Source organism: Bombus impatiens, unplaced genomic scaffold (assembly GCF_000188095.3).
Source record: "Bombus impatiens unplaced genomic scaffold, BIMP_2.2 scf_0318, whole genome shotgun sequence".
In the NCBI taxonomy this organism is placed as follows: Eukaryota; Metazoa; Arthropoda; class Insecta; order Hymenoptera; family Apidae; genus Bombus; species Bombus impatiens.
Genome location: NT_176737.1, coordinates 1,856,436 through 1,884,116, shown reverse-complemented (window position 1 = coordinate 1,884,116; position 27,681 = coordinate 1,856,436). Strand labels below are relative to the sequence as shown.

At 32.9% G+C, this 27,681-nt stretch overlaps 9 protein-coding genes and 2 long non-coding RNA genes across 21 annotated transcripts in view; 4 read left to right on the top strand and 7 right to left on the bottom strand.

The window, feature by feature from the left end:
- Positions 1–69: 69 nt before the first annotated feature.
- On the bottom strand, positions 70–15,975 carry LOC100741260 (target of rapamycin complex subunit lst8). The gene is made up of 10 exons (XM_012385113.3): positions 15,965–15,975; positions 13,967–13,970; positions 1,806–1,994; positions 1,573–1,725; positions 1,394–1,455; positions 1,121–1,271; positions 806–1,008; positions 573–715; positions 340–495; positions 70–308 (listed from the first exon to the last, which is right to left on the bottom strand). Exons 3-9 carry the CDS (start codon positions 1,929–1,931, stop codon positions 371–373), a joined length of 963 nt encoding a protein of 320 aa, XP_012240536.1. The 5' UTR covers positions 1,932–1,994; positions 13,967–13,970; positions 15,965–15,975; the 3' UTR covers positions 70–308; positions 340–370.
- On the bottom strand, positions 3,456–6,457 carry LOC105680712 (SAP30-binding protein). 4 transcript variants are annotated; one of them, XM_033320506.1, is made up of 2 exons: positions 5,776–5,921; positions 3,456–5,233 (listed from the first exon to the last, which is right to left on the bottom strand). In XM_033320506.1, exon 2 carries the CDS (start codon positions 5,051–5,053, stop codon positions 4,061–4,063), a length of 993 nt encoding a protein of 330 aa, XP_033176397.1. In that variant the 5' UTR covers positions 5,054–5,233; positions 5,776–5,921; the 3' UTR covers positions 3,456–4,060. The 4 variants fall into 4 exon arrangements, with proteins under 4 accessions (XP_033176397.1, XP_033176395.1, XP_012240532.1 ...); XM_033320504.1 differs by having other exon boundaries at positions 5,553–5,834; XM_012385109.3 differs by having other exon boundaries at positions 5,640–5,834.
- Positions 6,579–8,810, top strand: LOC100740947 (serine--tRNA ligase, cytoplasmic). 3 transcript variants are annotated; one of them, XM_012385102.3, is made up of 6 exons: positions 6,579–6,706; positions 6,868–7,313; positions 7,393–7,677; positions 7,752–7,973; positions 8,049–8,305; positions 8,416–8,810. In XM_012385102.3, the coding sequence occupies exons 1-6, from the start codon at positions 6,619–6,621 to the stop codon at positions 8,678–8,680; spliced, it is 1,563 nt and encodes a 520-aa protein (XP_012240525.1). In that variant the 5' UTR covers positions 6,579–6,618; the 3' UTR covers positions 8,681–8,810. The 3 variants fall into 3 exon arrangements, with proteins under 3 accessions (XP_012240525.1, XP_012240527.1, XP_012240526.1); XM_012385104.3 differs by having other exon boundaries at positions 6,627–6,752; XM_012385103.3 differs by having other exon boundaries at positions 6,646–7,313.
- LOC105680713 (dnaJ homolog subfamily C member 17) lies at positions 8,344–10,763 on the bottom strand. Its single transcript, XM_012385115.3, has 2 exons — positions 10,288–10,763; positions 8,344–10,235 (listed from the first exon to the last, which is right to left on the bottom strand). Exon 2 carries the CDS (start codon positions 9,860–9,862, stop codon positions 8,987–8,989), a length of 876 nt encoding a protein of 291 aa, XP_012240538.1. The 5' UTR covers positions 9,863–10,235; positions 10,288–10,763; the 3' UTR covers positions 8,344–8,986.
- On the top strand, positions 10,767–13,197 carry LOC100747488 (2-oxoisovalerate dehydrogenase subunit alpha, mitochondrial). The gene is given in 9 exon segments (XM_003489170.4): positions 10,767–11,028; positions 11,101–11,310; positions 11,400–11,595; positions 11,670–11,831; positions 11,982–12,126; positions 12,213–12,416; positions 12,511–12,774; positions 12,876–12,947; positions 12,949–13,197. Coding segments are annotated over 9 exon segments (1,455 nt in total). The 5' UTR covers positions 10,767–10,965; the 3' UTR covers positions 13,088–13,197.
- LOC100740826 (39S ribosomal protein L17, mitochondrial) lies at positions 12,994–13,970 on the bottom strand. The gene is made up of 3 exons (XM_003489200.4): positions 13,585–13,970; positions 13,297–13,507; positions 12,994–13,217 (listed from the first exon to the last, which is right to left on the bottom strand). The coding sequence occupies exons 1-3, from the start codon at positions 13,780–13,782 to the stop codon at positions 13,084–13,086; spliced, it is 543 nt and encodes a 180-aa protein (XP_003489248.1). The 5' UTR covers positions 13,783–13,970; the 3' UTR covers positions 12,994–13,083.
- On the bottom strand, positions 14,633–17,881 carry LOC100740706 (E3 ubiquitin-protein ligase RNF34). Of its 2 annotated transcripts, none has more exons than XR_004461639.1 (7): positions 16,725–17,345; positions 16,437–16,629; positions 16,241–16,322; positions 15,735–15,969; positions 15,461–15,635; positions 14,918–15,372; positions 14,633–14,849 (listed from the first exon to the last, which is right to left on the bottom strand). XR_004461639.1 is itself a non-coding variant. In XM_033320508.1 (7 exons), the coding sequence occupies exons 2-7, from the start codon at positions 16,770–16,772 to the stop codon at positions 15,200–15,202; spliced, it is 906 nt and encodes a 301-aa protein (XP_033176399.1). In that variant the 5' UTR covers position 16,773; positions 17,748–17,881; the 3' UTR covers positions 14,633–15,199. The 2 variants fall into 2 exon arrangements, 1 of the variants encoding a protein (XP_033176399.1); XM_033320508.1 differs by adding an exon at positions 17,748–17,881 and having other exon boundaries at positions 14,633–15,372; positions 16,725–16,773.
- LOC105680711 lies at positions 17,386–22,090 on the bottom strand. 2 transcript variants are annotated; one of them, XM_024367328.2, is made up of 5 exons: positions 21,283–22,090; positions 19,412–19,716; positions 18,851–19,187; positions 18,554–18,691; positions 17,386–18,416 (listed from the first exon to the last, which is right to left on the bottom strand). In XM_024367328.2, exons 2-5 carry the CDS (start codon positions 19,692–19,694, stop codon positions 18,260–18,262), a joined length of 915 nt encoding a protein of 304 aa, XP_024223096.1. In that variant the 5' UTR covers positions 19,695–19,716; positions 21,283–22,090; the 3' UTR covers positions 17,386–18,259. The 2 variants fall into 2 exon arrangements, with proteins under 2 accessions (XP_024223096.1, XP_012240530.1); XM_012385107.3 differs by lacking the exon at positions 21,283–22,090 and having other exon boundaries at positions 19,412–20,110.
- LOC112212789 overlaps positions 18,013–27,681 on the top strand; it is an 11,967-nt gene continuing 2,298 nt past the window's right edge. Inside the window, exon 1 of the long non-coding RNA XR_002946590.2 lies at positions 18,013–18,143. This is a non-coding gene — a long non-coding RNA (uncharacterized LOC112212789). The remainder of the gene's footprint in view (positions 18,144–27,681) is intronic.
- On the top strand, positions 22,170–22,810 carry LOC105680714. The gene is made up of 2 exons (XR_001102252.3): positions 22,170–22,653; positions 22,687–22,810. It is a non-coding gene; the product is annotated as an uncharacterized LOC105680714 (long non-coding RNA).
- The window catches only part of LOC100740502 (homeobox protein AKR-like), a 17,226-nt gene continuing 12,793 nt past the window's right edge, over positions 23,249–27,681 (bottom strand). For all 4 annotated transcript variants that reach the window (XM_024367330.2, XM_024367331.2, XM_012385106.3 and 1 more), the window contains one exon: positions 23,249–27,578. In XM_024367330.2, coding sequence (XP_024223098.1) covers positions 27,317–27,578 — 262 coding nt within the window. In that variant the 3' untranslated portion in view covers positions 23,249–27,316. The remainder of the gene's footprint in view (positions 27,579–27,681) is intronic.

Sequence of the window (27,681 nt, the reverse complement as noted above, 5' to 3'; positions counted from 1 at the left end):
CTTATGCTTTATTTCTTGAATTATAATTACAATTTTATCTTCATTATCATATTTATTATTATATTTAAAGATAAAATTAATGTTACGTAGTTACTTAAAAGTAATATTGTGATTTATGTATACGCTTGAAAATGTGCAAATTTTAAGATCAAAAGATGGAAGTGGACACATTGGAAAATCGTACGTGATAAAGTCGAAGTAACTATGATTGAAAAATAGCGGAAAGAAAAGGCACAAATAAAAGAAACAACAAAGCACGAAAATTAAATAGTTTAATATAAATTATAAGTTAAAACGACATTCCTCCTTATTATTAAATATAAATGAGAACAATATTTTATTCAAAAATTTAAACAAATGTACTGCTCGTTTAAGAAGCGGAAAGTACTTCATCGCGAAATGCAAGAGCAGTAACTGCTTTTTGGTGACCCTGATATTCTCGTTCTACTACTCCTGTTGATACATTCCATAATCTTGCAACACCATCGGACGAAGCTAAATCAAGTCAAATGTTGAAATTAAATCCAAAAAAACGTGATAACAAAAGAATAAAAAAGAAAGTATGTTATTACCAGTAAATATGTATTGTGAATCTGCACTAAACGCAGCATCCCAGACCCATCGTTTTGCCTCATGTTGAAGTACTTGTACTTCCGAGAAATCTGTAGTTTTCCAAACTCGAGCAGTCTGATCAGCAGATGTAGTCACTAAAAGTCTAATCAAAAGAGACCACGAATTACAATAAATAGTACATAATTTTATATGATTTTATTATCATATTATGTATTTAATGAAATATACTTACGTAGAATCGGGGCTAAATTTGCATCGAAGTGCGTAACGTTTGTGTGCTGAAAGTTTGTGACGAGGATTAAGACGGGTAGGTTCATCGCCTACACCCCCGGTAAGTGTCCAAATATAACAGTGGCCTTTGTTGTTCACTGCTGCCATATATGTACCATCTTGATCAATCGCAACGTCTTGCACAGACGCTTCAGCTTCTGGTATCTTTACGTACAAAGAGCAATTATTTAAATAAATAAGCGTGGAATTAAAGTCAACCAAAATCGGCATGTCGCCATTACTAATAAAACAAATTATTTTCTACACTTTTTCGTACCAGTTGTTCGTTATGATCCGAACGTAAATCCCACAAATGTATAACACCGCTTTGATCACCAACAATAAGTTCTGCTTGATTCGGATGCAGACAAACACAGTTTACAGGAGCTGACACTTGGAATATTCGTTGGCATTGAAAGCTACTTGACCTGTAACATTTTTGTTATTCTTTTTATTATTATTATCATCATTATTATTACTTATTTATTATTTTCAAATTTTCTTTTGTAGCAAACAATTAACATGGTATCTAAATCCTATTTGTATTTGCCTGAGATCCCAAATCCGTGCTGAACAGTCTTCACCACCAGTATACATCCATTTCCCCTCTTCCTAGATATAATAAACTATATTAACAATTTTAGAATAAATGCTATTACATAACTATAAGAATAATCTTACAAAATTCCAAATTTGTATTGATACCAGCAGAATATAATGATAAAATACCTGGAAACCTAAACCTGTAATATTCTTTGACACTCCTTCATAATTAATAATTGGATTTGGATTGTTCGAAACCAAGTCATACATCCTTATATGTTGATATCCGGCAGCAGCTATTAGATATTTATCTGGAGTTATGTCTAAAGCATTGACTTGCTAAAAATAGCAAAGTATTAGAAGAAACAAATTTTAGACAAAATATACACGTGATATTTCCATAAATATCAGAAGATTACCGAATCTGTGTGTTCTGCAGTTCGTTGGCAAACTCCTGTGTGAGGTTGCCATATTTTGATAGTATGATCATAGCCACCCGTTACAAGAATAACTTGCTCATTACTGTTAGTACCATCCACAGTCATTTGATAAAATGTAGAAATGATTAAAACTGGATCTCAATATTTTATAATTTTCTAGTAAGATTTGTATCTAGTAAGTCTTGTATCATTGCATGTTCAATCATATACAATTTATAGCTTATCCTTGGCTGTCTCAAAATACGTTGATTATAAATGAATAGTTATTCAATAAAATATACTTTTGCTATGTCTTTGTTTTTTACTTTACACCCTCTGTTTTTCCTTCCGACCGGTTAGATCGTTTGAAATACAATAATATGTATTATTAGCAGATTTTGTTTGTATTACACAACAGGTTATGTCATGAAGGGAGATTTTTGTACAACAGCTAGTAACATCTCTATGTTACCATTAATTTAACCCGTTCTCTTTTAAAGGTACAACGTGCAACAGAGAAACATTGTTTGATTTATTTGTATTTATTTTTATTTTTGTTCTTACAATAGAAACTTAAAAACTCAGCAAGATTATAAACAGAAACCATAAATGCCACTCTTCCCAAATAATATCATTATCCATTATTTCATGCAATATATCTTTCAATGCAATTTAAAAACATGATGTGTAAAATTTACATCCATATCAATATATATATGTATACATATAAATATAAAAAATATATTACATTATTATTATTATCATTATTACATTTTTCAAATATTTGTTGTAAACAATAACACTGATATTTGATACTGAAAAATATTTACTTCAATTTATAAGTTGATCTTGAAATTCGTTAAAATTGAGACATGTGTTAAATAAGAAATTTCAACGATTTATCGACGTTTTATCCAAAATCATACTACAATTATGATCGAACGGATAGACAATTAGTGAAAAACATATATACCTAGATAGATCATAAAATACAGCATCGAATTACCACACTTGTATCCAATACTCATATTGTGTACATACGCGTTTCAATAGAGTTTGAAATAAAATGGAATTTAATTATATTTTATCTATATCTGATTATCTTTCAATATCTATTATCTATTATCTTTGCGCATCTCGGTCAATTTGTACATACAAACGTTCGCACTACGGATACACGTATTCACATATTATATATACATATAATTTAACATCTGATCTGATCTACTTGACAACCATGAAATGAAATTGACTGCATATAACTTTCATTTTGTTACTTTACTCGGGCACAGGACACTAAACATACAAATCTTTCTTATAAAAGTATCATTATAACCATTTATTTAGATTTACAAGAAACTAAGTCAATTCTAATTCTAGTTGAAATTATTTGGATGAATTTGTTCGTTACAATTATTTTTACAAATAATAATTTTTTCATTATAATTTTAATTGAAAAAGATTCAATTGATTTCTAAATTTTTCGTTATAATGGCAACACATGTTATAATGTACATATTTTACACAGTATTTTGGTATTTGTCGATTAATAAAATAAAAATACCTAAATGTTATAAATATATTCACAAAAAGAAAAGGAAATTTCCTTCATAATAAACGTTATCGTTGTATCTGTTTTTCTCCTATTACCTTTATATCTCCTATATACCTTCCTTTTAGTCCACTAAGTAAGACACTATTAACGTGGAAAATAATGTCACGAAAAATATCAAAATTTATCTTAAATTAAAAGTATTTCATAGAGGAAGAAAGCACAAAAAAAACTCAATATAACGGTCGATCAATACCTTATTTCTCATTTCATGAATTTCAAAATCTTCTTTTTCTAAGAAATCTTTCTTTCTTAGTTTTATATTATTTCTTCTTTCCTTCTCTTGCATAATTTTCTGTATATGTGATTGAAAGCTGTCGACTTGATACATCCTTGTTGATAATCATTCTGACAGAAGTCATACTAAGGATATACTTTCAAAACAGTTTATCCCATTATATATAAAATGAAAGGTCGATTCGGTATGTTCAACAAAACCAACAATTAAATTTGATAAATCAATCTTATGGATAACATGTATGGCTATATGAATATATGATCGCATGTTATGCGAGTCTATATTATATTCACATTTATGCGAAATCCGCTGCGATTTCCTTTTCTATATGGAACAACATTAAATGAAGGATGAACTGTTGCTTTTTCGAAAAACGTAATATTTACAAGTGATTTACAGGGTATGTTACAGTCTTTTCTTTGGTAAAGATCCAAAAGCAGATATTACCGTTGCTTTGGTGCCAGTTGCAGATGATGTTAAAGTGGTAAGAGTTGGTTGAGATAACAGCACAGTTGGCTTTATCGAGGCAGTAGCTCCAGTTGCAACTTGATCCCATTTACTTTTTCTTTTTTTAGCATCATCTTCCGTTGTACTAGAACTATTGGGTCGCTTAGCTGTACCAGAAACAATTTCGATTTTTGTTTTCTCTTTCCTAGCCTTCTCGAGTTTATCCATTTTTGCCTTTTGAACTTTGGCGAGCTCCTCGTAATATGAATCTTTACCCCACTTAAATGGATCGAATCTATCAGGAGGATAATTAGTACCCAATTCATTGATGCTACAAAATTGAACAAGTTTTTCGTAAATGGATGGATTTCTAAAATCCTTCCTTTGTTGTATAACTTTGTTCATATCCAAACCGCCGCTCTCCATTTTCCTAAAAAGTTTTGTTATCTTTTCCTGTAGTTCCACAGGACACTGTCCTGATGGCTCTGGTGGTATAACAACGCCATAGGGATCCACCTCGCTATCTGAAACTAACTGTTCTCCTTGACAAGAGGGAGAGCATTCCATAATCGAGGAGGGCCTTCCATTTTCAAAAGGCTGTCCATCGATTTGTGTTTGTACCACTCCCTCGTCATCGGAGACTATTGCATCATCAAAGTATGAAACCAATCTTTGCACCTTAGATGTCACATCTGTTACTAAGGTGGGTGCATTCGACAAATCGTTACTAGACTTGCCACCGACGTTGGGTGCAACAACGGGACTATTTGAGGCTGATGTGCCAGATTTGGGACTGGTGAAAGCCTGGGGCTGACCGACTTGGGCATTATGCGGGGCGGCCCCCTGGGGAGTGTTCGAATTCTCCTGAAGGTCGTCTTCCACCCCGTCTTCGCCCTCCGAGTCGGTATAGGTGGCCGTGAGAGATGCCAGAGCAACACTTTGTACAGACATGGTTAGTTGGCTTTGAGTGTCCGCCGTACTACCAAGCAATATTTTGTGTTGGAACTCACCGGTGTAGCGTAGAGCTGTACGCCTTTTAGTTGTAGGGCATTTATGTATGTAAATATGCCTTATATATCAACATTAACTATGCCCTGATATTTCGTTGGAATGTTTGTTACAATATCAAATCTGAAACAAGAATTTCAAACATATAATTTATTACCAAATCATCAAATTATATTCTTGAGTCAATAATAGATTGTAATTCCTTATCTACTCATGGTAGATAGTTTCACCAAAGAAAGGATAAAAAAAACGGCGAGAGGGAACGGAAGAAGAGGAAGTGGAGAAGGAGGCACAGGCGAAGGAGGTAGAGGAGGAAGTGAGAAAGTAACACCAATGTTTTGTACACGCAAACGTGTTTGTCATGTGATATAAAACATGCTAAACTCAAATAGTTTTATCGATACTGTTTATAAATTATTGTTGTGCTTTATAAAAGATACACCTCGTATTTTAGATCCACCAATCAACTGACAAGCGCATCAGGTTATGTCATTAAAGATCTAAATTTCGTGCGATAGCCACAACCAACCTGACTATTTGAATCCACAATTTTTCTGCTTACACTATACCTGATTTTCCACTCATTACGTTAAACTTACGACGTCTTATTTTTCTACTATTTAATGTTTTCCTGATGAAAAGACTTGAACATTACCAATGCATACCGTCTTGTATTCTAACTTCAACCTTTTTTATGAATTTCGTTGGTGCGCATGCGCAAAATTAATAAAATATTCCCAACGAATGGCTGAAGAAAACTTGAAACAAACATAATTGTGATCTATGCTAGCTACTAGCTAAATACTTATTTTCTTTATTATCATTATAAAGGTTTCTTTTTTTTTTTTCCTTCCTTTAGTAAAATACATATTATAAAGTTATTATTATTATTATTAAGGTTATTATCGCTAACTTTCATTACAGTCGTGCACAGCGCCGGCTCACAACTCTTAGATCTTTCGTATTCTCAGTGATTGCAAATGAATTACTTTTCTTTAAACTGGTAATTAATAAAACATTAGCTATTAAGTACACCTTGTGATTATGGAAAATATCGATCAAAATTAGTTGATGCTATATTGTCCTTTTTTTCGATTGACACAGTAACAATTTTATTCCTTTACATCTATCATTCATTATATCAGAATAAAAAACGCTCATATACCTGTTTTGTAATTTATTGCTGAATTTGGTAAATATTCAAAGAGCAGTAAATGTTATACATTGATGTAAGTTTATTATTTATTGCTTTTCAACAAAGTTATTCTCACACTTCTATACTCCTGTATTACGCTTACATAGATACTCACTTATATATAGATATTTTTGTTTTTTCACTGAAAAGTAATAAAGTTGTTTGGTGTAGTTAAAAATTATCAAAATTTAGAATTCAGGCGGCAAGAAAGGCAAGTTATTAAGCAGTAAATTCTTACATAAAATGTAATTTGAGGCATACTATGAAAGATTATTTACATATCTAAGTTTGGTACTCATTACAATTTATTTGAATGCCTCTATACGCGTGCGTCCATAACCAGTGTCGAATGCAAGTAACAGTTCCAGACGTTCCAGTACATCTATCGGTACAGTTCTCAAGTAAGCACTGTAAGCCACGATTATAGTATAAATGTAGTGATCGGTGGTGAGTTGGAGGATCTTGTCTCCTTGCTGACATATAGATATTCCACGTGTAATTAAATAGAAATTCAAAAAACGTTCTATAATTTCACCGCTACTAATCATGGTACTGGATTTAGAGCTGTTTCGAAAGGATAAAGGGTTTGATCCAGATAAAGTGCGAGAAAATCAAAGGAAACGTTTTAAAGATGTAAATTTAGTCGACACGGTGATCGAAAAAGATAAAATTTGGCGTCAGCTGCGACACAGAGCTGATAACTTAAATAAATTAAAAAATGTATGCAGCAAAGAAATAGGAGAGAAAATGAAAAAAAAGGAAGCAGTGGGCGGCGATGACACTGTCTCAAAGGATATTCTTGAAAACCTGGAAAATTTATTGCCTAATAACCTGAAATCGTTAACGGTTGCACAGATCAAAACTGTTCGTGGTTCCATCGACGATGCTATTCGAACAAATGATAAAGATTTAGTCTTAACCGAATTGGAAAGAAACCGTGCACTCAAAGAAATAGGAAACATATTGCATGAGTCTGTACCAATTAGCAATGACGAGGAGGAAAATAAAGTATATAATTTAATGCGAGAAATCTTTTACGTGTCGATACAAAACTATGGATACAAAAAATTGCTGCTTTTATTTTTAGGTTGAGAGAACTTGTGGAGATTGTACACAGAAAAAGAAATATTCTCATGTTGATTTAATATACATGATAGATGGTATAGATGGAGAACGTGGCACTAATGTCTCAGGGGGGCGTGGTTATTTTTTAACAGGACCAGCAGTTTTTCTGCAGCATGCGTTAATTCAATTAGCTCTCAGGCAATTACATGTAAAAGGTTACAAACCACTTTACACGCCATTCTTTATGCGTAAGGATGTTATGCAAGAAGTAGCACAATTATCTCAATTTGATGAAGAATTATACAAGGTATAGAATTAATTAATTACACGTACAAGTACATAAATACCAACTTGATCTCGATTAAAATTTTATTCGTTTAGGTAATTGGTAAGGGTAGTGAACGCAATGACGATAAAGAAATTGAAGAAAAATATTTGATTGCTACATCTGAGCAACCGATAGCTGCGTTTCATAGAAACGAATGGATTCCTGAAAATATTTTACCAATTAAGTATGCAGGACTATCTACATGTTTTAGGCAAGAAGTTGGATCTCATGGACGTGATACTAGAGGCATTTTTAGGGTTCATCAATTTGAAAAAGTAATTGTAGCTTTAGTTTCATTTATTATATGGAACATAATATGAATTTACATATTAGATATACATGGATGGTAGGTAGAGCAATTCTGTTTAACATCACCATATGATGATAAATCTTGGCAAATGATGGAAGAAATGATTTCAAATGCAGAAGAATTTTATAAATCTTTGGAGATCCCTTATCGTATAGTAAATATAGTATCTGGTGCATTGAATAATGCTGCTTCAAAAAAACTAGACTTAGAAGCATGGTTTCCGGGATCAAGCGCTTTTCGCGAACTCGTCTCATGTAGCAACTGCTTAGATTATCAAGCAAGACGTTTACTGGTCAGGTAATAAGCAAAACATAATAAAGTTGAATACTACAACATATTTTATTTTATTATTATTATTGCTATTATCGCATTTTCTGTAAGTGAAGTATCCTATTGATGTGTTTTAGATATGGTCAAACCAAGAAGATGAATGCTAATACAGATTACGTTCATATGTTAAATGCAACTATGTGTGCGGTTACTCGCGTCATATGTGCAATTTTGGAAGTACATCAAACAGATACTTCTGTTAAAGTACCAAAGGTTCTTGCACAATTTATGCCAACAGAATACGAGTACGAAATTCCGTTTGTTAAACCAGCACCTATCGATGAAACAGAAGTAAAAAAACAAAAAAAGCAAAAGGAACGAAAGGATGTTATCTGCACTTAAATAATTATAATGAATTTAGTTACAGTCTAAGTGCTATAAGTCTCAGATCCAATATGCTTATAAAATAGAATAATTGTTTGTTACAATTGACAAATAAATTTACCATAAATGTATTAGAATATCTGTAAAACTTTTGTGTATAAATTTTATTACTTATTTTAACGATATAGATATATACAATATGCTTCAATATCTTTCAGTCCATATTCCATATGTCTATAATATAATTTTGCTATTCAAGTGCAAGTTGTAACAATTTGCATAATAAAAACTTAAGAACAGTATAATCAACATAAAAATATTTAATCAAGTGCTTTCCATCGTGTCCTGTTTTCCTATAGATCTTTTTCTTTCTTCAGCTTTCTTTAAATTATTCAATACAGAATGTTCAAATTGTTCAATATCAAACATACTTTGATCTACCATGTGCTTCGTAAAATTACCATCATTATAAGCAGTTTCTGTGGCAAAAATGTTTGATTTTTCCTCTTTGTCCCATAACTTTTGAAGTTTAAGTGGATATTGAGCTAAACCAATTTCATATTTTAGAGCCATTTCAGCATCGCTTCTTTTTTGATACTCTACTAATGCTCTGCCTTCTCTTGTGGAGGAAATAACAAGAGCAATTATTTTCCCATACTTTGAGAAAATTCTATATAACGTATTATAGTCATATCCGCCATTGTTGGTCTGATCTTTATGAGACTTCCATTTCACTTTTAATCTATAAGAATCACTGTTAGTTTCTGATTCCTTGTAAACTACTTTTGATTGTTTTTCAATGTGTCTATTCATAAGTGCTATTTCTTCCTGTACTTGCTTTGATCCTTCTTTTCGCAATCGCTCTATCTCAGCCTGTAATTTCTCATTATCTGTATTCAAAGACTTTTCAGCAAATTCCCGTGCTTCCAAATCTTCTTTCAATTTTTTGCGTTTTAAATCAAATTCTTTGGCACGTAATTTTTGTTGATACTTAGCATTAATAACTTTGTCATAAGCTGCCCGAGCAGATGTATCAATAAGAATCTCCAAGGCTCGTGATAATTCATGAAATAATTCAGCTGCTTTTGGATTATCTGGATTTTTGTCAGGATGGCAACACAGAGCTTTCTTACGATATGCTTTCTTAATTTCTTGAACAGAAGCTGTTCTTTCTATACCAATTAATTCATACAGATCCATCTTCTGTTTTTATATATGTTTATATATTAGACACTGTGTAGGCTCGATGCACACGAGCGACGTGATCTCACTACGATATCCGAACAGAGCTTTTCCAAAGACGGTCTTCTAAACAAATTTGGATGGAAATTTGGATAAATACCTGAAAACTGAAAGCATTAACGAAATCACGATCGTATACATAAGTCTGGAAACTCCAGTAGAGAGGTAATTGCTTTTAATATCGGGAGTTGTTATATCGTAACAGAGAGGAAATGAGAGTACTGAGCCCGTAATTCTAATTGTTTTACAGTACAGGTGCTGCACCATGCGGCCAAGTGCTGAGGAAAACGTTAGCATGTACAATAAGTTATAAGTTAGCATATACAAGAACCCTTAAAATTAGGAATCTGCCCTATTTGTTTACAATTTACATATACAAAAACCTATATATTTAAGCTTAAGGTTAGGAATCTACCCTGTTTGGTTGCATGCTAGCACATACAAGAACCTATTGAGTTCCATATTATCAGAACCTATTTCTCGTTTGTGGTATTATATATCACTTTCTTCGTATACGTAATGGATGGGCGGCCGTTGCGTTTTTCATCTTCCAGAATAAAATTACCAGTTCTAAACCTCCTAAACCAACTACGAACTGTCTGAACACTTGTAGTAGCACTCCCATACACGATGTAAATCCCGGTTGCGATATCACTGTTGCCTTTTTTAAAACAATACAGCGTTGTAAGTCGGATATGCTTTTTCTTTTACGCTTTAAGACTTCAATGCAAACGAAATGTATTCTACGACAGTTAGAAGGCGACTGAAGGTAAAGACCACAACATTTGACAGATTAGGTTTCATGTTTGCATAAACATTAGATACAGCAGCTACATGCAGATAACGAAAAACAACCTAATAATTGGGACTGATACTAATAGTATTAGTGCGTATGAAGTACTAGTGTCTCTCTTTCCCCCTCCTCGCTATTCATGCGCATGCGTGTACCTTGTACACAACACTGTTACATAAATTTTAAAATGAAAACAAGATAATCAGTATTGCCAGTAATCATCGTGACAAAGACTTGGATATTGCAAAATATAATTGTTCGTATAGCAATGATTAAAAAGGTCTTTTTCAAATACGGCAAACGAATATATTTTAAAAATGCATTACAGCAGGTAAGTATAGAAAACATTAGAAATAGTACAAAAGTGAAATTAAGTTTAATCTTTCCTGTTCCATGAATTTAGGTACAATGGGTACAACAGTACTGTACCAATAAAACTACTAATGCTAAAATTGGTTCCGTCACTGATACGAGAGACCCTTCTTTTTTAGGGATACAAACTATTTTTACTAATGAATTAAAGTTTATTGACAAGCAATGTTACAATCCTTTACCAACATTTAGAATTTTAAATTTATCACATAAACATGTACAATTACCAGAGGATCTCAAGGTTTGCATGACTAATGTTTATTAATGTTACATGCAAATAATTCTTTCTTTTTATTTTCTCAATGATATGTTTTTCTTCTCACATTTAAGTTAGATCAGGATACCATGATTAGAATATATGATAAAATGATTACTCTGAATATAATGGACAAAATCCTATACGAATCTCAACGACAAGGACGTATATCATTTTACATGACCAATATAGGAGAAGAGGCTACTCAAATTGGTTCTGCTGCTGCTGTTACATTGGAGGACATTATATATGCTCAATATCGAGAAGCAGGTATAGAATAAAATAGTGATGTATTTAATTAATAATTAGAATTACATATCATTTATTATAAAATAATTTTATAGGTGTCTTGTTATGGCGTGGACATTCTATCATAGACTTTATGAATCAATGTTATGGTAACCACAAAGATGTTTCAAAGGGAAAGCAAATGCCTGTTCATTATGGATCAAAGAAATTGAACTTTGTTACTATTTCATCTCCTTTAACAACACAATTACCTCAAGGTATTGTTGTTTCTTACTGTTTCAAGCTATACAACAATTTCTTTAAAATTCACAACATAAGTGTCTCATCATGATATGAGACATATATATAAAGTCATTACTAGGATATGATTCTAATTATTCTAATACTGCCACTCTAATCATTTCTAGCTGTAGGTACAGCATACGCACTTAAACTATCTAAAAAGAATGCATGTGTAGTTTGTTACTTTGGTGAAGGTGCTGCTAGCGAAGGGGACGCTCATGCAGCCTTCAATTTTGCTGCAACTTTGGACTGTCCAATCATTTTTATATGGTAAAGTTAACTGTCCATTATATGCAAAAACATGAAGGTGCATTAAACATATGTTTAAAAAACTGTTTCACATCATCTGTTTCTAGTCGTAATAATGGTTATGCAATCTCAACTCCTACTCGAGAACAGTTTAAAGGTGATGGGATTGCAGCAAGAGGACCAGCATATGGGATATCAACAATCCGTGTAGATGGTAATGACGTTCTTGCTATGTATTATGCAACAAAAGCTGCTCGCGAATTATGCATTAAAAAAGGGAAACCTTTTTTAATTGAAGCTATGACTTATCGGTATACAAAAGCATTATTCTTTTTCTGTACATATTAATTTTTTAAAACATCCTATGTTACATAGTTTCCCCCTTTTTCTTGACATATATTTCAGAATCGGTCACCACAGTACTTCCGATGACAGTACTGCATATCGATCAAATGATGAAATAGAGCATTGGAATCATTATACACCAATAACTAGGTATCATAATTATCTGGAATCGATCGGTTTGTGGTGTGAACAACAAGATAAGGAATTAAAGAAACGCATAAAAAATTCTGTTTTACTTGCTTTTGCGGAAGCAGAAAAGGAACTTAAACCATGCTGGAAAGAATTATTCACGGACGTATATCACACAATGCCAAAGCATATTAGGTTTGTTTGAAAACATTAAACTAATAACATTATCCTTCAAAATATTTTATAAACGAATTTTTGAAATTTCTTTAATTACTAATGCATCTTTCTAATTTCAGTAAACAAATGCATTCTATGGAGGAACATGTTATGGAATTTCACAAACATTATCCATTGCACCTTTTTGAACGATAATAACAACAATAATCAATTTAATAATCAAATTCAACAAAATAATAACAGCAGATTAAATCAATTGTATCTACTAATTTATATTGATATTGCATATTTTTTATATCATTTAATAATAAAACATTTACATATTCTCTAAAACTTCATGTTAGCAGCTATTTCTTTATACTTTTCCATTCTGTACTCTTTTCTAGCTGCATCCAGTAATAAATTGTGAAGTAAATTATGTTGATATGGGTTGACTTGTTCTATAGCGGGATATACATTCCCTATAATTACAATTAATATTAATTTCAGCTGTGACTTTCTTTAAATTTGTAAATAAATAAAATTTGTTATAAAACACACCTTTCAATTCCAAAACAGCCCTTTTATATGCAAAGCCTGGATATATATATGGTGCATTATGAAGTTTTGTAAATGAAGTTGTATAGTCTTGATATCTTGGTACAAGAACCTTAAAAAGTTTATGGATAAGTTGTTTTTCTATTATCCAGAACTTTGCAAGTTCCATTGTTTCTATATGTTGAGGACCATGACGTAACGCTTCTGATATTAACTATAATCGAGACAAAATATTAAAGATATAATATTAAACATATAACGCGCATCGAGAACAGTTTACATGATACTCACTCGTTCAACATAACCTCTTGTCTCATCTGCCCTTGCATAATTTAACTCAATCCTTTCATATTTAATTACAGCAGTTAATGTTTTTTTAATTTTTCGCAATCTTCCTTCTGGACCATCTATATTCTTTAATTTGCGTGGTTTTGATCCAACATTGTACCTTAACCTAGAAACTAGCTTATCAATCTTCGCCTGATTCATTTTTACTATTTATATTGAATGGTAGTCTTTACTATTTATCCGTAATGTTTTTAAATTAATGTATTGTATTTTGCTATAAAGGCTATTATACACTTTTTTCGTAGTTAATCTTATGAAATTTCTTTAATATCGAGGAAAATTCTTTGTGATCTTTACATCACGTCGTGTTTCTGTTTTAATCAATCATACTACAGATTTCAATTAAATTTTATTTTATGAAAAAACGTGTTGAAATCAATTTAAAATTGACCAATATTTATCACTGATCGTCCTGTTGAATTTTAATATTGCCTTACATTACTAAATTTTAATTCGACAAAACTAAAAAATTGTAAATAAATTATAAGCGAAAGCATAAGAATAGAGAGAACTTTCTAAAATACCGTTAATATTTGTGTTGTCACTGATATATATATTGCATTGCATACACATATAAAATCAAAACATAAAATTTAAAAATTGATTTTGTAGTATATAATAGCTATATGTATAAAAAATAAAATAAAATTATTATATATTTTTAAGATGCGAAACATATTAATGATTGAAATTAATAAGTTACATAGTTGTACATATGTTAGTAGAAAATTTGTATTGTTCTATTACTATATATTTAAATATACATATAGACAACATATTTTCTTGTTTTGTAAAATATCATAACAAAAAATGATAAAGAACAGTTTGACAAGTATATATCAGTTATAGAATAGAATAATGTAACATTGGATGGTCAAGAGTTTTAAATATGTATGTATTGTTATGTATTATGTATGATGCATAATAAACAGTTAATTCAAATTGATGACTCGTAAATTTCTGCTGATAAAAAGAGGTCACAACAACGAGGTTACCAATTTCAATCAATTTATTTTCGGCAAAGAGAAATAAGGATAAAAAGATACAGTGGTCGTTACTAAATTTGATTACTTTAAACTTTCAACTTCTTCGATACGGCGCTTCGTAGTAGTGTTACTTGACAATCGCAAATGAGAACGGCAACAATTGCGTAGCGTAGCGTATTGTCGACCATAGTCGTCGTTCAGCTTTGAGGATGCACTCGGTGGCTGTTGATTATAATCTACGCTCGTATCAAAGAGATTAGCTACTTTTTTACGTAGAGCAAAATGCTTACATATATCTAATAGGCATCCAAATAAGTGCCTCCTTCTTTTCGATCACATTTTTTAATAAAAATATTTATAGAAAATGTCGATACATGTTATTTCATTGCATTTGCATTAATATAAAAGATTATATTTTATTTTGATTATATTATAATCTATGATGGCAATAGAATGTGCCAATAAACACTAAATCTAAAATATCACGATGGTAGCGATTATATTCGCCCTTTTTCGATTTTGTTTTATTGAATATTACATATTCCATGGTATTAAACATTACTGTATTTTTGTTAAGCTTTAAAAAATCGCACTACCCTCACTACATACTGTTTACATATTGGACATTCCGACATTTGTTTGCCACAATTCAAACAACAAGCCATATGGCCACATTCCAGGATTATACATTCAACTGGTTCATCCCAACAAATTTTGCACAGATTTTCGTCCAAAATTTCAGCTTCTATTAAGAATAAGGTGTGCAAGTTAAACATCTTTTTATTCTTAAAAAGTCAAATGACCAAATGTTTGATAAAGGAATCGTATCTTACTTGTTCTTGACTGCCTGTATTCTTCCCATAATCTGGAAGCTCTATTCAATAATTCGCATCTTTCTACGCAGCCTTTATAATCAACTCGATTTGTACTTAGCAAATTTTTTAATTGCTTCACGTTTAAACATTCCAGTTCTGATAATGTATTTATGTCAGATAATTTTACAGGATTCTACATAGAATGAAAAAAAAGTAGGAGAAATATAATAATACGTACACAGATTATTATGAGAAAATAATTATAAAACAATACTACTATAATTATACATACCATAGGTGCTTCTACACATACATCGGAATGTTGAATATTAGAAACTTTTGAAATTTTCTCTTCTACCGAATGTATCGGTTCTGCTCTTCCATTCGAATAAAAGTTAAGTCTAGGAATTGTTTCTGGAATTTCATTGCTATCAACCCTTGAAGCACTGATTTCGTGTGTACGATTAAAAACTTGTCTATTATACTCATCGTTTGTAGTTGCTGATCGGTTAGGGAGAGAACTATCACTGAAATTAGAATTGAATAAAGAAATGATTTGTTAAATACTTCTCATTTTTTTGTAATTTCAATACATATGTATGAATGTTTCCTTTCTCCTCTTTTTTTTGTTAGATATACGTGATACTACAGAAATCTATAACTCTCAAACAAGAAATATACAATATTAATACTTGTAATTAACGTCGATATCGTATGTTTTGAATTTAGAGTCGATGAAATAATTTTGGATTCTTTTTGCTCGACGCAACTTTCAGCTCCACGCCAAATGGAACTTACATGTTTCCTGCATCTTCCGTACTCAAACGAACATTAGCACCACTAGCAAATGTCATTAACAATTTTATCAAGTCTTCCTTTTCTGCAGTCAAAATGAAAGGGAAAAACAAGAATATTAACTAAAAGATATTGTCAGCAATTCTAAATGTTAAATATCTTCCGTAACTTAAACTTTTTCTCGCCGTGGTATACACACCAATACATCCTTTAATCGGTATCTTCTTTGCCAACAGATACCGTTGTATATCTTTAGACCGTACTTGTGCAATTAGACTTCGTGTTAAAGGTCTTCGTGACAACATATTACAAGTATTACAACTTAATATCTTGTCCAAACGCTTAATTACACATTCAGAACAAAAATGCCTCAAACAATCCATACATTGTTTCTGAAAATATGTCATAGTAAATAAATAAAGTACTCATTTTTAACATGTCTTTGGCAATAAAAAGGCACGTAGATGTATAATACGATGGTTCTTACCTTGCGTGTGAAGAAGCTGAATTTTACGTTACAAGCTTCACAAGCCATACTATCTTATAAGAATAATGTAATAATAAAAATACAATTGAAAATTTAGAGGTTAAGTTTACACAGCCGGACAAAAATAAATATTACGTAAATAAGTAGTAAGAGTAAGTACAACTTAAGTAAATAAGTAGTTTCAATTATAAATGTACTTTCACTATAAATATTAATAAAAAGGTATACGAAATAAGATCATAATACGCTATATTTTTATGATGTACCTCCAGCGTGTTTCAAAATATCACAACTTGATAATTAGAACCATAACAAATTCATACGAAGTAATAAAATATAGTAAAATATAGTAAAATATAGTAAAATTTCGCAAGATTTTATTACAGATGGCGATAAATGGAAATGTAACGTAATAAATAATTGGTAAGCAATAATGTGTAAGTATGATCGCTACGTACGTAACTGTTATCACATATTCAATATTGGAAATACAACTTATCTATAATATATGTATTATCAGTACCAGAATTTAGTGTAAATTACACACATGTCGCATAACGTCGAGTATACTTTTGAATAGCTGCGATTTAATGTTTATTTATTTCCAATTTTCTATGTTTTTTATCTTTTAATAATAATTTTCTAATTTTTAATTTTCTTATTATACATTATTTTATTCTTCTTATCGTTTTATCTATTGCTAGCTGACAAATATTTATACTATGTGAAACAATTTTAGTTTTGCTCGTCGCGCATACTATTAAAACTGTTAATTACTCTTACAAGGTATACATATCTAGCGACAAATATAGTAATAAGAAGATTTTCATTCACTGCAATATTCTGTTATAGAATTGGCCTGATTGTGTTTTAGATAGATAAATTTGTGTAGTTGATTACACGGTGAAATTTTAATACGCGTACATGTATATACACGTACAAGAAAATTGAATACGGAACATTATACAGAGAAGATGACGAGAAATAAGAGTATATATACACTATACATACATACATACATACGTGTATTCGTTCGAACGCACATCGATACAATAAAAAATGATCGAAATCGCAATTGTTGTGTAATTTAAAACGACTGAAAGGTACTTTTCTACCGTATTTTTATTATGATCTAGGACGATACGAACACCAAATAAATTACTAAATATAATATGGCGATGAAAGATCGTGCACGTGCCATGCGCACATGCGACGTATGCCTCACAATGGGGGGCCGATAAAGCGTAAAATGCAATTACATATTTGATTTTCCATCAAGTCGAGAAAGCGCAGCTTTTTTCAGTTTACGATCGTGAAATTGAAGGAGTAATAAGTGGGTGTTGGTCAAAATCGACTTCGATCTGGCTTTAAAGCCAAGCCTAGTAAAGAAAAATATTTCGAAGGAAAGGAAAGATGCGCGTAAGTAAGTTAAGTATACATATACATACAATAGTTGATTCGTGTCATACCTTTTTTCGACTTGGGAATATACATACTATATGCATGTATCTAGACTAAGCTTCGAGTGACTTTATTTACATTAACGGGTGTATCGCACGTTTCAAATTTCGAGAAAACTGAGTTTCTCTCTTTGTTGCTCGATCCATTGACTGGATCGAAGGAAAGTATCGATTTTTCTTTTCTATCTCATCTGATTCGTCAGTTGTAGCATCTTCGTGGAAGGCATCTTTCCTGGAAAAATATGTAACATAATCGATAATTTATAAAGTAAACGTGTATTGAAACACATACATGCGTATGCACTTGTACATAGATATGATACGAAATGATTATTGTAATTGCACTTGTTTATTTATATATTTACATACGTATATTTATTCTCTGATAAGCGGAATAACGATTTTGGACAATCTTTGAAGTAAGGCCAACACTCCCCATGAAACTTGCCTCTATTTTCAGCTTCAACATATTCTTTTAAAAGGTTCGAAAATGGTGATTTGCTAGCACTGTAAATAATACACATATACATACGCATTATGGAACACGTTAGGAAATTTGGATTTCGTTTTCAAAGATACCAAACAGTATCATAGAAGAAGAAATCGGAACAAATAAAAACAAGTACATAGTATGCGTGTAGGGAGTAAGGTGAGAAAGATGCTTACGTGAAAAAGAGTTTGAGCATTTCCCCGATTAAGCCGAAATTGCTTAGGGGATGCCCCTGCACTTCACAGATTGCCCTTAATAGACAGGCCTTTCCATTTAAACCGAAATTTGCGAGCATATCCTCAGCGGTACCGTACAAAAGAGCTCTTTCACCTCCGTAAAGTGCGTTCTTTGGCAAATCTGCGAGTGCTTCTCTTTTGCTGATTCCACGTTTTACGAATGTCGCGATAAATTCTGCGGCATTCGATCCCTGATCCCTTGCAGTAGTGTCAAACGCCGATGGTAAAGCGCCGTAAGGGTTTTCGTTATCGGTTAAACCCAGTTTGTCGAAATCGACTGTAAAAATGACGACAAATAAAAAGTGAGAACGAAAAGAAAAAAAGAGGAGAGAAAAGGAAGGGAAGATGATTAGAAGCAGTTCGAGCAAGAAAGATCGATCGAAAGGTCTATACGTGTATCGGACATAAAGAAACAGGGACGTGTATAACGTGACTAAATGACGGAAGATGAAGAAACGAAGATAAGAGACGAAACGAGCGACGATAGACGTATGTACTCACTGGTAAAGGGAAGGCTAACAGTCATGTTGCTAAGAAAACCATAGGGAGGGTATCTGACAAAGGGTAACGCCAATGTTGGAGTTATCGTCATAATCGTTCCTGGTGGTAAAGCTATTCGACCATCGTTAGTTATCCAAAGCAGTCTCTTCTGTCGATGGTGGTGAGAAAATAAGTGTCCGTTATAGCTGTTGCCGTTGCCACCGCTGCTACCGCTTTCGGTATTCGAAGACTTGAGAAATAGAATTAGTCCAACCAGTGCCAGTATGCTTCTTTTTCTTTCCATCTCTTCTCTTCTCTTGCGTACTCTTAAAACGGGACGAGATATCGTAGGAGAGAAAAAAAGAGAATCAATGAATCCTGAGGCATGCGTTTTCACATCGGATCTAACGTAGGAAGAATCGTGAATTAAAAAGATTCCCGTTATCTGTGTAACATCGTATGAACACATAAACATGCGATATCTTTGTATGCACGGTACGCGTCGAACGGCGATGTAGGGCATCGTATAGCAATAGTCGCAATCACGCAGCAACCGCGAAACGTGTTCAGCGTATGTTAACATTCCCGAAATCGTAATCGTAAGCACAATCGTAACGGTAACGGAGGATCATTGGTATGTTCATTTTTATCGACAGGAAATTACGCAAAGATCGATTCTCTTCTTTCACGATATCGCAATTGTCTGGCGTTGATAAATCGTACATAGACCGCATATGTGCATAGTGTGAAAACAACAAAGTGTACACGTGTTCGCGTTATCATTTATCTAACAAGGATCTATTTTGTTCGCATTCGACTAGGCGTAAGAAATGTAAACCCCTATTTCAATTAATCTACTCTGTAAATCATCTTTATCATGGGCTCTTTGCCTACGCTTAAGCGCGCGCGTATGCATCTTACACGTATGTATATATATATATATATATTCACATCGGATCTATATATATATATATATATGTACACACAGCGCGTTCAGCGTTTCTTGTAGCGCGTTTGAAAGTGCTAGCAGAAAATCTAAAGGAAATGAAAAGGTGGGTCAACCGAGCGATATAACAAAGTATATAGGTATGTTATACGGTATGTTCGTATGCACGCACATACATACGTGTGTAAATAAAGTTCTGTTGATATTCCTCGATCAACGTTAATACGTGCACCGAAATCAAGATTAAACGAAACTGGCTCGCTCGATGAATCGAATCTTCAGACACCGAATTAAGCAATCACCTCGCATACGTTTTTCGTTTGCACCGTTAAGCCCTGTTGTAAATTTGGGTCGTAAGTAACGAATAATACGATATGCTTCCTTTCCCTTCCTTTGTCTTTTTCTGTCTTTCGATTTTGTATCACTATCCATTTTGCAGGCACTTGCTCCCTCTCTCCCTTCACCCCTTCGATTCAGTCATAATTTTCCATTCTTCCCATTACTTTCCCTGTTCCTCCCTTAGTACTTCCAAATCGCGGCATTTAAATATTTTGCTTAATCGTTCGACTCGATTATTACCTTTAATAAAGAACTGTTGTTTTCGATAATCTCTCATTTACATCACGATGTTTCCTCTGTTTCCCAGTGTACTCTATTTCTATTCGAATAAGATGGCTATATTTATTATTAGGATCGCTTTGTGGAAAGAAGAGAGACACGTTCAAATCGAAGAATAACGTAGGTACATCGTGTTATCGCATGTCTATGCAAAGGTGTTCAAAGTTGGAATCGAACGAAGCTAGGAATTGAAAGAAAGACGAGACAGAAAAGATAAAGACACGCGACGAACGATAGAGAGGAAACTCTTGGAAGAAAGTTCAGGAGACGTATAATTAGAAGGGAATTAAGAATCGACTGTTACACGTCGGTGTAATGTAGTAAATACCTTCAATTTGCAGTAGAGACACGTTGTTTGTTTCATCAAGGTGCGTTAGGCACCTCAGACGGTCGTTGTACTATAACTGGGGTAATTTTGATGGACGCTGATTATCAGGGCTACGACATAATTGCACTTAATACCACAGATTCTTCGCTGCTGATACAAATCCGATAGGACCAGTTTCCTTATTTCTCTAACAACGAGTCGATGTTTCTTCTTTTTTAAATATCCGCATCTGTCTCTTCCATTAGATCGTAATTGTAACACGTACGGTCACACGTTGTCTGGCTATAGTCGACGAATTTTACTATCTTCTTTACATGTCCAAAACGACTGCTATTCGTTCCGTATTTCTAAAGCGAACATGTCACACAGACGTATATTTTATTTCTAAATATACAATTGTGTATCGTATCTACATATATATATGGCATATCATGTAGCAATTTATTATCGTAATTTATATTTTAGCGTAGTTTAGCGCGTGTACCGCGTATGCAACAGTTCTCTTATCGAACTGTGTAAAAGTTAATCCGCGTACTGGATATGTATCACGTAATGGTTCGCGTTTGTGTACCGTAGGAAGCTACTGACTCTCGCCTCGGTTTCGAACTGACCGGTAATCCACTCGGCGCTTCTCATTTTACGAGTTCGCGCGTTATCCTCCGTTACATTACTTCCCACTCACGTGTATTCGCGTTCTTTACGTTACTATCGAGTGCTATTGACTTTCATTCCCATCGTTTTATTATGCGATATCGTATCTTCTTACTCAAATCTTCTTACTTACTTTCTTTTCCTTTCTTTCTTTCTCTATCCACACTTCTCGTAAAACCATGGCAGATCGTAGCTTGATAAAAGTAATTGAATGACCAACTCGTAGTAAAAAAAATATGATAAAATTCACAACGTACTTTATTACAAACTTTTTAATTGAACAATATAGTTAATAGTAAATTGCTCGGGGAATCGACACGGGTAAACGAGCTCGAACGCAGACTCGACTAATTGTCACATATACATACCTGGCCAAAGTAATCGTAAATAATCGAAACAATTTTATATTATATTCTAATATCAATATTTTCCGCTTTTAGCCGGAGCACGCTGCGAAATGTTGCGAACGCACCTAAGCGGAATGGAATAAAAGATTTTCCATTGATACACGCGTGTAACGAATAGGTATAAGTATTCTAATTTCTATATACATATATACGGGAGAAGAAAGTAAGAAAGGGAGAAAAATAGAAGGAACGATGTCATCGTTATAATTTAGTATCAAAACATAAACGTTACCTCGAAATAAAAATGTTTCTTTAACCAGCTGTTGTTTAATTTTAGTCGCGATAAAATCAAAAGGACGCCTTTTAGCTCTTCGTTATTTCTTCAGCCGTTCGATTCAAATTAAAGGTAAATGGGTGTTTACTACGATAGTACTGGGTATTTCAAGTCTAGAAAAATGCAAGCCCGTTAGTAACTAATAAAAAAAAGATTAAATCGTAAATACTTGTATTCGTACGTAACATATGTAAAAATACGAAATGAACAGAATTTAATATAACGAAGGTATTCCCAAGGAAACCACGAACCACCATTGTTTGAAGATTCTTCTATTTTTAAACTAATAAATCTTCTCATCTACGTATAAAGGACGATCGAAAGTTTTCTTCTCTCGTTCTGCTTGTTAAAGAAATTGTAAATATTTTCGATAAAACATTTGAAATTACGTTTAAAAGTAAGAGAGTGACAGGGAGAGAAACGGGGCTGGGAAGAGAGTACTCAAATTATATGTACGTACGTTACGAAGGACAGCTGACCAAAACGACAACACTCGAAATCGTACAAGTTTTAAGACAGTTCGTCTTATCAAATATCGATACTTTGCAAATAAAGCGATTAAAACGTTTTTCTTTCTTTCTTCCTTTTTCCCCCAAAAAATGGATTACGTACATACAAGGAAATATACGTAACATTGGGATTCGAGAACCTTTATTATATTATTAATCCTTTCCAATAAAATATTTTTCTTACTTGTTACGCGTTACGAGAAACAAACAACGAATTTGCACACCTGTCGCGTCTACTTACTAACGTGCATGTGCTTATACGCGTATTATTCGTATTTATACAGAAATAATGCCAAAAATAAGCATTTATGGACTTAAGAATTGTATATAAGGTAATAACTGAAACAAGCAAGTCTTGTATATAAAAACATGACCTTACGTAATAAACACACAAAAACCATCTTTCATACTATTCTACATTTCTCGAATTTTCCCTTAATTGTCCTGTACATTATACGAATATTATTTTTAATTCATTTTTATCGAATAATCTTAGTTGATATATAAGAGTATATGAAAATATTTAATTTGACCGAATATGTTTACTCGGAATTCAGTATATGTAATAGAATAATGCGCAGATAAAACAAATACAAACATTCTCTCTTCCTCTCCCCCTTTTTCCAACTCTCCTTCTTTTCCTCGCTCATTCATTATTTAATATTTTTGTTGGCCACAAACAATAGGTAATTTGGAAAAATTCCTTAGTACATACTTGCTTTATGTACGAATGCTTTCCTTTCCATCTACCTCTCTTGTAGATGACTATTTCTTCCCAATTCATACATTTTCAATATTTAATCGAACGCTTCAACTGATGCAACAACTCCTTTTTCTTCCTCTTCCTTTTTCTTTTTTTTTTATCTTCTTTTCTTTTTTTTTTCTTTTTTTTCTCTTTTTCTTTTTTTTTTTCTTTTTTTTTTTTTTTTAATGAAAGAGGAGAATTTACCAACATGAAAACGCGAACTCTGTATGCTTTTATTTCATTTACCTTATCTAACGTTTCCAAAATCGTAAATACATTAGAAATAAATTCGACGAATTCGGCGAACGTTTCGACACTACCTTCCGTTAGATATCATTATCAATATGCATTTAGAACATTCGAACAAGGCACGCTTATTGCTTTTATAATTATGCGACTCGGTAACGAACCAACGACTGGTGCTTCTCGTACAAGCATTCACCATTTATCGCTTCTTCTGTACCCCTTGCCTCTCCGATAGAGCGAACTTTGAATGAATTAGGAACTATGAAGATACATTTCGTTATGAGAATAATTTTGGCTTGCATGCGGCGTTATTTCAACTCTGCTTTTGCTTTTACTAGCAGGCAAGGGAGCACGCGAAACAGAGGTAAACTGTAATGCTACCATACACCACTCGTAAAACAGGCGATTTGGATATATTAGAAACAATGGGAACGGGTAACAGCAACGTTTCGATCGGAATCGGAACGGTATTTTCTTGTACCTTCCGATATTTATATTTGTCGTTTTCGCCGTTTTCGTCTTCGTCATCATCCTCGTCGTTGTAATTCACGTTATTTAGTGTGTGATCGAAAAATGTCTTATCGATCGAAGACTATCATATTTGCAAGCCTATCTTTTGTCGGAGAGAGATCTATCCTTAAACTATCGTAAAGTATTTTCTTAACAGTTTTTAACGTAACGGTCTCGCAACCGCTGTTTATCGCAATTTAAAAATAAATTTGAATCATATTTTGTACATTAAAGAAGTTCGTTTTGTCTGAACACGATTTGGATATAGCTCACGTATCGATGCATACATACATACAAACTTATTTTGTTAGTCATACCATTGCATCGATCCACGTTCGCGTCTACATTCACACTTTCACGATATGCGCCACAATTAATGTCGCAGTACACATTTCATAGGCACATTTCCCTAACACTTGCTTCTCCATTTCTTTCTTTTTCTTCTACATCTTTTCTCTCCTTCTTTCTATCCTTATCATATCCTCCAATCTCTCTTCTCTTTTCTTCCTCTCCCCCCTCTCCTGTTTCCCCTTTTTTCTATCTCTTTAACGAATTATGCCAAACGCTCGAGCACACGATCAACACATTAACTAGCTACGTACCCGGCAAAAAGGATTCTATATGGATTTAATTAAAGTACTTAATTATTGGATATAATATATAACTAACGGTTATATATTATAAGTCTTTGGCGTTTGTACCAATGATTTTCCTATACGTGATTCATATTCCATGACGCTAATTTCCAAATAACGAACGTTTAAAAATTCGTGCTTTTGTATAACGTACGTTGAATCATGTGGCTGTAATATAAATCTATGTATATATACTTATCATCTATAAATCTATTTCTTAATAGGCACATGCGCTTAGTATTCGATATATGCATTTACTGCGATCCGTAAACGTTGTTCACGTATTTCGTGTATCGTTTTTCTTTCATTTAAAAGACATTTTTATATTTGCAAGAAAAAAAAAAACGAACGGTTAATGGATATTTATTACTTTTACCTATTACCGTTCGATCGTCTTAGGGAGAAAAGGGAGATGCATTAGCTTTATGCAAACTCGTCACTATGTGTACAAATCTCTTTTCGAGCAGTCTTCTTATCTATCTAACATAAATGCGAACGTAAACGCCATAAAAATCACAATTGCTGTAGGTTACTGCATATTACTTTAACAATAATAATAATAAGAGAGAGAGAGAGAGAGAGAGAGAGAGATTATTTAAAAAAAAGGAAAAGAAAGAAAGAAGAATATCTACTTGTGCTTACAAAATGATATACTGACGAATCTAAGTACTGTATAATAACTTTGAAATATGGACAGGAACCATGCACAACTATTAACGTCATAGGATTAATTCGATCAATTAATATCAACAAACAGAGAAAAGAAGTAAAATGATCAAGATGACAACGAAACATATGAATATGTTTCAGATATTCTTTGGCCTGTTTCTGCTATAGTATGTTTGGCAAGTTATTATAGCGTAAATGTATATAAGAAACGATCTAAAGTACAATAAAAAGCAAAGCTTAGAAGGTTCTTATTTAACCAGTCTATTTCTTTCTTTTATTCGTCAGAGAGAATGGAAACGCGTAAATGTTCTTTCAGTATTATATCAGCGACGTACTACCAGCTTTTCTTATTACTTGTCTTCTCTTTCTATTACTTCTCCCTTACTCCCTATGAATTCTAGAAAACAGTCACGCATCTGTAATAAATTCGCGTGTTATAAAGTTTATACAATTTTTTCTGATGAATTACGATACACGAATAAAAACTTGAACGAGAATGTAAATCGGTATTCGATCTAACTCTTCCCCTTATACCACAATCTTTTACTTGCAACATAATATTTTGGCACTTGTTTGACCATCAATCTCACGTTTCTTCCGTCAATAGTGTATTAGAATAGACAGAAATATAATCACCGAAACAAAAAGAACGTATCTTTCTTATTCAGTGTCATTTCATCACGCGATACAATGTTCAGTATCGATGTATAGTGTATATGCGTGATATTTTACTTTCTCAACAAAACGGCAGAACTGCTTTAGTACAATCGGAGCGGTCTTCCAATCGGAAGGACTATTGTTACTACTTTGAACAACACAACGAATACTAAAAAACAGTAACAGTACCGTTCGCACGTGTACTTTTGTGAGTTTTCGTTGTACATGTGTTATTTTAAGACAATGCATCCATAAATCACGTGCCGTAAGAAGACAATCACAATATTCGAAGAACGCTATCATATACACAATTGTTTAATGGCTAGTTACTATATACTTCTGGTTGTTCATCAAGTTCAAAAGTCTTTACTATTCTCCTTGCTTTATATATGTACGTAAATATGTTTGCACATATACGTACACATACGCAAAAAAATTGGCGAAAGAACTAAAATATTAGAAAGGAAAAACATGTAAATCGTCAGATTCTCTTTTATCCGATTCGCGAATTTTGAGACTACGAGAAAATATTTAAAAGTGGAAAAAATATCATAGGTTGAGGTTAAAGATGCAAAAAAAAAAGAGGAAAAAAAAGAAAAAAGAACGAAAAATTATCAATATTATGATGACGATAGCAAAGCGAAAAAATTGTTTTGTATCCTCCATGGCAAAATGGAGAATCGAAGGTTAAAAAAAAACATCGATATAAGCTACGAGGAACGCTGCTCTCGTTAAACCGGTACAGCCCCCTCACGTTCTTTTTCCTGTTGTCGCACGGCAACGGCTGCCTCAACCAGTAAGTAAAGACACTTGAACTTGTCTTTATCCTCTTCAGGTGGTGTCGGAGGTGGCGTCTCATCTGTATGAGGACTGTGAGCATTACGTGTACCATATACTTCTGTTTCATGCTGTACATCAGAAGTTTGAATAAGATGTTGTCTAGGGGCACTCCAATATGCAGCTTCGTTTCCCATGGAAGATTCGTCATCGTCCCTGAGCAGGATAAAATGGAAAAGAAAAACAAGAATATCAGTCGATTTTTCGTTATTAACGCGACGTGCGTTGTTATAAGGTCGAAATAATGAAAAACCGCGAC

Bases quoted from the DNA above. Each gene is read 5' to 3' on its own strand.
- LOC100741260 (XM_012385113.3), bottom strand. From the start codon at position 1,931: ATGACTGTGGATGGTACTAACAGTAATGAGCAAGTTATTCTTGTAACG. The intron at 716-805 runs GTAAGTATATTT...TCTTTTGATTAG, and splicing joins AAATTTAGCCCCGATTCTAC to ACTTTTAGTGACTACATCTG. The intron at 496-572 runs GTAATAACATAC...GACTTGATTTAG, and splicing joins TTCACAATACATATTTACTG to CTTCGTCCGATGGTGTTGCA.
- LOC105680712 (XM_033320505.1), bottom strand. From the start codon at position 5,053: ATGTCTGTACAAAGTGTTGCTCTGGCATCTCTCACGGCCACCTATACC.
- LOC100740947 (XM_012385102.3), top strand. From the start codon at position 6,619: ATGCCTCTATACGCGTGCGTCCATAACCAGTGTCGAATGCAAGTAACA. The intron at 6,707-6,867 runs GTAAGCACTGTA...TACTGGATTTAG, and splicing joins TCTATCGGTACAGTTCTCAA to AGCTGTTTCGAAAGGATAAA. The intron at 7,974-8,048 runs GTAATTGTAGCT...CATGGATGGTAG, and splicing joins GGGTTCATCAATTTGAAAAA to GTAGAGCAATTCTGTTTAAC.
- LOC105680713 (XM_012385115.3), bottom strand. From the start codon at position 9,862: ATGGATCTGTATGAATTAATTGGTATAGAAAGAACAGCTTCTGTTCAA.
- LOC100740826 (XM_003489200.4), bottom strand. From the start codon at position 13,782: ATGAATCAGGCGAAGATTGATAAGCTAGTTTCTAGGTTAAGGTACAAT. The intron at 13,508-13,584 runs GTGAGTATCATG...TCTCGATTATAG, and splicing joins CAAGAGGTTATGTTGAACGA to TTAATATCAGAAGCGTTACG. The intron at 13,218-13,296 runs GTGTGTTTTATA...TTGTAATTATAG, and splicing joins GGCTGTTTTGGAATTGAAAG to GGAATGTATATCCCGCTATA.
- LOC100740706 (XM_033320508.1), bottom strand. From the start codon at position 16,772: ATGGCTTGTGAAGCTTGTAACGTAAAATTCAGCTTCTTCACACGCAAG. The intron at 16,630-16,724 runs GTAAGAACCATC...ACATATTTTCAG, and splicing joins TCAGCTTCTTCACACGCAAG to AAACAATGTATGGATTGTTT. The intron at 16,323-16,436 runs GTGTGTATACCA...TTTTGACTGCAG, and splicing joins ACCGATTAAAGGATGTATTG to AAAAGGAAGACTTGATAAAA.
- LOC105680711 (XM_012385107.3), bottom strand. From the start codon at position 19,973: ATGTTAACATACGCTGAACACGTTTCGCGGTTGCTGCGTGATTGCGAC. The intron at 19,188-19,411 runs GTGAGTACATAC...TCATTTTTACAG, and splicing joins TGTTAGCCTTCCCTTTACCA to TCGATTTCGACAAACTGGGT. The intron at 18,692-18,850 runs GTAAGCATCTTT...TATTATTTACAG, and splicing joins ATGCTCAAACTCTTTTTCAC to TGCTAGCAAATCACCATTTT.